The 7,075-nt window shown below is 37.1% G+C and overlaps 1 protein-coding gene across 4 annotated transcripts; it reads right to left on the bottom strand.

Moving 5' to 3' along the window:
• Positions 1 to 624: 624 nt before the first annotated feature.
• On the bottom strand, positions 625 to 6,425 carry LOC140794194 (uncharacterized). 4 transcript variants are annotated; one of them, XM_073146109.1, is made up of 7 exons: positions 6,369 to 6,425; positions 5,533 to 5,638; positions 4,921 to 5,362; positions 2,088 to 2,172; positions 1,796 to 1,965; positions 1,193 to 1,464; positions 625 to 1,044 (listed from the first exon to the last, which is right to left on the bottom strand). In XM_073146109.1, the coding sequence occupies exons 3-7, from the start codon at positions 5,294 to 5,296 to the stop codon at positions 868 to 870; spliced, it is 1,080 nt and encodes a 359-aa protein (XP_073002210.1). In that variant the 5' UTR covers positions 5,297 to 5,362; positions 5,533 to 5,638; positions 6,369 to 6,425; the 3' UTR covers positions 625 to 867. The 4 variants fall into 4 exon arrangements, with proteins under 4 accessions (XP_073002210.1, XP_073002208.1, XP_073002209.1 ...); XM_073146107.1 differs by lacking the exon at positions 6,369 to 6,425 and adding an exon at positions 6,097 to 6,356; XM_073146108.1 differs by lacking the exon at positions 6,369 to 6,425 and adding an exon at positions 5,743 to 5,758.
• Positions 6,426 to 7,075: the final 650 nt, after the last annotated feature.

Below are 7,075 nucleotides of genomic sequence, written 5' to 3'. Positions count from 1 at the left end.
TTTCTTTTCCTTATTGGCAAATTTAATGTGAGAAGGGGAAAGAGAAACTGAGAGTGGCACAGAGAGAGAGAGAGAGAGACCTTTGTACATAGAGTGGACAACTTGAAGAGCTGAGAGTTGATCTCCACCTTTCATTTTATACTATTCAATGAGCTCACCAAAGGGATTGCTTCCTTTATTCTAAAATGTACGTGGCCTTTCCAAGCTGGAATATATTCTCGGCATCACTTCAAACCATACAGAGTATTGTGGAAGTTCTTAATATCTTTACCTCTAACTTTGACTATATGGCTTCGTTTGAACTAATAAGTAATAAAGTCCTTACACTTGAGAACATTGGTGTTGTACTTTTATAAGTAGGGGGAGAACATTACAGTTGTAGATGCATCCATGTTTTCCTGAAATCTGTTTCAATCAAAGGCTTAAGCCTTCAGCGGTAAAAAGTTAACAATTGTAAAGCAGCACACAAGAAATATCACTGTGTGTGGGTCCCACACTTGTCTCCATATTCCATAGCTCCGTATAGACCAGCTCGCCAGACCCGGCATTCAATAGAAGTAGTAAAATGATTCAAACAATTCCAGGAAAATTCCGACCAAATAATAGTCATCTGTCGCTTAGTGATTAGCGAATGAACAACTGGGAACACATAATCCATTAATATGTGAAAAGATTCATAATTTTCTGAAATGATAGGCACATAAATTCACACGTCATTTACAATCTGTCCCTATAAATCAGAGAAAGGTCGGTTGAACTATCAAAGCTGCAGCTCCATCTGAAACCTGTACCTTTTCTCTTTTCCTATCCTAGGAATGTAAATTAAACAATTAGAGAGTAAATACCAGCTATTTGACATGAATGGTGTCATAGTGACGATTCCCTCCACTCTAGTCTGTCAAGAGCATCTACAATCGCCTTGCGGAATGCATCGTTGTGGAGAAGAAATGAAGAAACATGGCCACCAGTAACCCATCTAACTTCTGAACCTGGCCATGCCCTTTGGAGCTCCAAGACGGAATGTTTAGGAATATAACCATCATCCTAAAATTGAAGATGGCCAGATCAGAGAGGAAGCAATCTCATAACAACTAAGAAAGCTTATACAATTAGTCATACAGTAGCTCAAAATATGTAAATAGTTTCTTCAGCAAATGTAGGCACATTGTAAAAGATAAGACATGAGACTTGCCGTAGCAGAAACAAAAATGACTGCCTGAGGATTCTTCGGTATTGGGAAGCGTGTAACATCAGTCAATGACAACACAGACCGCAACCGTTCTTCAACTTGCTCAAGGGTCATTCCGGCCTTCTGTGCTGCATCTTCTCTTAATGCATCCCAGGCAGTGGCATACCTAAAAACTCCTTCACAGAAAGCTACCGCAGCAGAGTGTGGGGCAAGAAATGGTAAAGTTGCAATTGGTGTAGGATGCAGGGATCCAACCATTGCAGCATGTACACCCCCTAAATTTATCAAGAATCAATAACAAAAAGAATGCTTGCAAGGCTTACAACTCTAGTCTCAGAAAAAAAAAATAAGTCGGACATAATAATAAAGAAATATAAACCAGGAGAAAAACTAGAATACAACGTTTTCTTATAGTGTGAAATAGTGTAGCAAGAATTTCAGCATAGCAATCTTGAAATTCTTGAAAGGGGATGATATGAACAGTGGAGGAACGAGTGCATTTTAGTTTTTTAAAACAAATCATTTGTGAAAGGTCTCCTGCAGATTCTATTCCAAAAAATCAAAACACACTGAAAGAGAGCAATCTTAGAATAATATCTATGTTACCCATGCTGAGCCCACATATGCCTGTCTTGCCATAACCAGCCTCAGCCTCTAACCAGTGCAAGAGGCTGCGGGATTCATCAATAGTGACTCTTCCTAAAAGTAGCAAGTCACTCACACATAGCAGCTTTGCACCTCGCTGCAGCCTAGGGCGTCTATTTCCATAAAATGGGCTGCAGCATATTTAAGATGGGTTAAACCTACAATTTGAAAACTAGGATACTTATTTCCTTCACATTTCAAATACATGAATTTGTTGGTTATAAAAGAAGTACCCTTCTGATGCCACTCTTACCTCTCAAGCACCATCGTTGCTATATTTTCCTTCAGAAGTGGCCCACCAAGCCGCAGTCTTCGCTCAAATGTGTGATCACCAGTGCCTATGACATTAAAGACAAGTTGTTTGAACTGATAAAACATGACTTGCGAGAGTCCTGAACTATTCATAAAGAAAGCACATGAAGAAATATGTGAAAGTTTCTGCTTGTATCCCAGTTAATACTCGATACACAGAAGATGCTTCAATGATAGTCGGAGTCTGGTTAGGTGGATTAATTTCCTTTCCTTCTTTAACTGGGCTGCGAATTCCACTAATGTCTTGTTTCTTATTCTGTTTGGGAATCTTGTATAAAAAAAATCTGAATCTGTAGAACTAGGTTCCAACTAACAAGTGACAACTAGAATATTGTAGATGAATGAAGGAAAACATTTGTATGCCTTAACATTATCAATTAAATATCTGGTTTTAAAAGTGCAAGAAGAGTATTTAATAAGTTAAAGAGATCCCAGGAGTCCGCCTTTCCTTTAGGATTTGGCCTGTGGGCTGTGGGAATGGGAGTATGAAGATTCGACAATCTAGGAAAGGCCTTCTTCCAGAGAAAGAGACTAAGCAGGTTGTTGAATATATCTATTTAAACATTACCATTTATATTCTTTTTCTGTTCAATACAGAACATGAACAGGCAAAGAAAATGAAGTGTGGAATTTATGTGACCATAGCCCAAGAGGGTCACAAGGATTGATTGTATTACTACCATATAGTCAGCAAATTCTGCAAAAGTAAGTATTTCAAGGAATAGTGGGTCAAGATTTAAAATAAGGGGATTGGAAAAATTCATTTTACTGGAAAGCAGGTTGCAAACATGAAATGACGAAATCATATTTAAGCCTTTATTAAAGTAGGGAGGGCCAAAAGTTACAAGCCACTTTACAAGGAAACATTGAAATGAAAGATGTTGAAACTTATCTAATGGAATAAAATATAATGGAAAATAGATGCAATTTGCAAAGCATGCTGCAATCTTTTCTAGAAGTATAAAAAAAGAGGTCTTGATACTATGATAATGTCAGAGCTGAATGATCTTTAAATATCATCATTCTCTTAGGTTCTTAGCTAATTTAACTAATACGACAAATAACTCTATGGGCCAATTAGTATCATAGCTTCAGTGATAAGGCCCTCTCTTGCTAAATTTTAGTAAATGAGCATCCGGAATGAAATTGTAGAGGATTTTCTAGGATGTTTAAGTTAGACCAGCAGTTGTATAGAAAATGTTCTATGGTTACTGTGACGCTTGTCATCATAGTGCTATAGCAGAGACTATACTCTTGGAAAAGTCTGAGATTTTAACCAAGTCTCATCCAAAGAAATGGTATATAATAAAGGAGAATAGCTCAGCTAATAATAACTCATTAGATTTCCAGGGTTAGATTGAAATTTAGAAAATCTTCACATGCTAACAGTATGTTTGTCCATTAGAATGGTACTCCACCTGATATATTAGAAAAAAGAAAATGGCTTTTTTCCATAAAAAATTGATTTTGGATACTACATATTTGTTTTCTTTTGGCCGTCAAAGAACTTGTTGAATCTAAACCTCATGATACAATGAATATATGGCCAGAGTAAACCTGCTTTTAATTAAGCCCACAAAGCTTATGAAAAAAAGACTTGCTTTACAGTTTACACGGTAAAGCATCGCTTGATGGAAGTAGTAGAAAGGATTTAAAAGCCTTTGTTAAGAGAAATATTTTCGTAAGGTACTACTGTATTGAGATGCATTACCTGGACCATAGTTTCCAATTTCGGCCGATCCTGAGTGGGATCGGCCTAAACGGATCAGGATCGGCTATGGATCGGCCATAGCCGATTCCGATCTGGGCCAAAACCTACTGGTTTCAGCCCTGCTGCAGCAGCTGCTGCTGGCGTCTGCAGCAGCTGCTGTTGGCCAGCTGTAGCAGGCAACTGTCAGTTACTGCCTGCTGTAGCTGCAGTAGGTTGCTGACAGCAGCCGTCGGCAACTACAGAGAGAGAGGGAGAGAGAGGGAAAAAGGAAGAGAGAGAGAGTGAGGGAGAGAAGGGGAGAGAGAGGGAAAAATTAAAAAAAAGATAGTAGAATAGCTCAGACTAACCGTTAGAGGGATAGGAAAGAAGAGAGGGAGGAAGAGAGATTTTTACTTTTTAGGCTTTATATTTAAGTAGTTATTATTTCTTATTTTTTTATGATTTTTTTCTAAATTTTTAAAAATTTCTCAATATTTTTAAATAATATTTAGAATTTTATTTAATTAAAATAATCCGATCCGATACAAGCGGCCGATACGTATTATTTTTCCGGACGGCCGATCCCGATCTCGATACCAATTTTTGGAACCTTGACCTGGACAAACTTCCGTACTGAAGTCCGAAGCTCTAAAAGCTCCAATACTGCAGACTACTTACATAGACTAGTGATGTCTTGAAGTGATACAGTGATTGTTGGAACTAACAAAAGAATACTGAAAAAGACATGGAGTGTCTAGGAAACCTACATGAAACATTCAGTAAATAGCAGTCATGACATAAAATGGACACATTTGCGGACTATGTTGCCAAAACCTTGTAGCATCTTCTACCAGTCCGATCTCACGCTATAAATCTACAGGCATGGAAATCCTAGAATAAACAGAGTACCTAAAATAGTGAGATATTTTTAGATGGAAAGAGTATCCTATGTCAAGATATGAGACACATTGGACTGTAATGGAGATTAGAGATATATTGATGGGCTAGACCAATTATTTTCAGAGAAGGCTTGAATGAAGTTTGTTGAAGACACAGACAAGAAAATCGTGCAAAGATTCATTACCTGCTAGGTGAACCACACAAGCCATCTTCTCTGGTGGAACAAACTTAGGTGCAAGAAAAGCAACCCTGGCATTATGGCTCTCAGGGGGTAAAGCATTGATTAGTTGCTCATCACAGGGAGTTCTGAAAACACCCTCTCTCAGACATGCAGTCTTTGATTCCCACACAGTTTTCCAAATAGGCTGCACAATGCTGGGTGGCCAATTCAGGCTATTGGTATGAGGGAATAACTGCTTGACCATCTTCTCCAACAGATCAAGCTTGCTCCCTCCCCATCCCTTTGAGAAAAATGGTGTACCCAATTTCGTCCGATGAAGAAACGTACCATATATATGGTCCAATACATAATGGAGCATACCTAGATTTACAGATACCATCTCTGATTAAAGCGAAAACACAATGTCAACTACCTTGATCTTGCAGTTCAACAAGTGATGGCAACCCTACAGATCCAAAAAGAACGGAACTTTAGTCTAATTAACAAAATGACTCATCATTCGTATTGTAATGCTACATTCAAGAGTCACCTAAATGAACATAACCATTGCAAAACGAACTTGGCAGAAAAAATAATTAAAGTGAAAGATCAGCAAAATTAGCAAAAAGAACTTACATCACTATCCTATATTCGATAACACAAGTACCAGATCTGAAGGAAATCAAATACACAGAAGCACATTGAATCATCTGGCACAATCGTCCACCAACAAATACATCTCCTTCAAAATTATTAAATGGCACAAATCAATAATGGCAAGATGCATTTAGCATACTTGAATGTGCATTTTATTTAATTCCTCAATAGAAACAGTATAGAGAGCACCTTAGATTGCAATACTCAGTATATCACGAGATCATAGCTTATCTAAAAACCAACCAATTACGACAGCGAAATTCCTCAATGATTCTAATATGATAACGTCATAATCCGATAGATTTATACTACAAGAAAATCGATCCTGTCAAAAAGGAACATGCAGCAAAGGTTATAGTTGTGCAATTGGACGCCAATCAACCCAAATATAAACGAATCAACAAAAAGATCCAAAATTAACCAAAAATCTCCACAAGATCTAGCCAGATCTGAGAAAACAGACAAAGAACGGCCGGAACAAAAATGCCAGAAACCACACGAATCCAAATATATTGAAATTGCAATGCCATGTCAATGGATTACCTGGTTCTTAACCGATATCAAGCCACCACTCTTCCCATAAAAACCTACTTCACAGATCGCCTAAAACCGCAGGAAAATCCGAATTTTCCGTCAGGAATCCGTCAAAACTCGAGCAAAAATCGAAGAAATAAAGAGAAGGAGAAGCAACGCCGACGGATCCGAGTGGGCTCGTAATTCTAAATCCGCGATCGAGAGATGTAGCAAGAAACAATTGGCTCATCATCACAGGGGAAAGTTAATGAAACCGAAAAGAAATTTGAAGCGGGACAAACCGATGGGCGGAGACGGGGAAAGAGAGCCGTACGATGTGGTCGGCCCAAACTTTTCGCTGTTTGCTGTGCTATGTGGGCCACCTGATTTGGATAAGAGGGAAGGCGCTACGTGTAACGCTAATCCGTAGTAATATTAGAAGAAAAGGGAAAATAATACAACTTATAATACGTTTTTTGGATAAATTATGATTATCGTACTTTTTTTTTTGTAATTTTATTGTGCGACTTTAACTCTCGTACGATTCTAATATATATATATATATATATATTCCGATAAATATTAATTTTTAATATGAAAGGACCGAATCTTTTCATTTGATAATCACTAATTTAAAAATATTTTGTGTGGAAATCTAGTGATCTTATGTTTCTTTAATCTCAATCTTTCTCACCTCTTTGGCTCTATATTTTAAGAATTACAAATACTCTAAATTAAGATAATATGAATAGCAACAATGGTCCAAAGTTTGTCAGTTTTATGAGATAGCAAAAAACTAAATATCGTTTTATATTTTTTATCCTAACTAAGTTCACTCCCTAATAAATAAAAATAAAAATTAAATTTTCAATATGAATTCAAATTGATTTAAATTTTTTTTTGAAATAACTTAAGTCTATCAATTTTATTTCTTTCTCTTGTCTCTCTCTCCTCTCCAAAACATATTTCTTAATTATAAAAGAGCTCCATGTTTTGCTCATAAAAAAAT

Source organism: Typha latifolia, chromosome 8, assembly GCF_019914945.1.
Source record: "Typha latifolia isolate L0001 chromosome 8, TyphaL0001v2, whole genome shotgun sequence".
Taxonomy (NCBI): Eukaryota; Viridiplantae; Streptophyta; class Magnoliopsida; order Poales; family Typhaceae; genus Typha; species Typha latifolia.
This window is presented reverse-complemented; position numbering and strand designations above follow the sequence as displayed.

What these genes read in the sequence shown, in the direction of transcription:
- LOC140794194 (XM_073146109.1), bottom strand. Translation starts at nt 5,296, where the DNA reads ATGGTATCTGTAAATCTAGGTATGCTCCATTATGTATTGGACCATATA. An exon ending in TTGTGTGGTTCACCTAGCAG is followed by an intron (nt 2,173 to 4,920) that starts GTAATGAATCTT and finishes TTAATGTCATAG; the next exon opens with GCACTGGTGATCACACATTT. An exon ending in TCATTTTTGTTTCTGCTACG is followed by an intron (nt 1,045 to 1,192) that starts GCAAGTCTCATG and finishes CTTCAATTTTAG; the next exon opens with GATGATGGTTATATTCCTAA.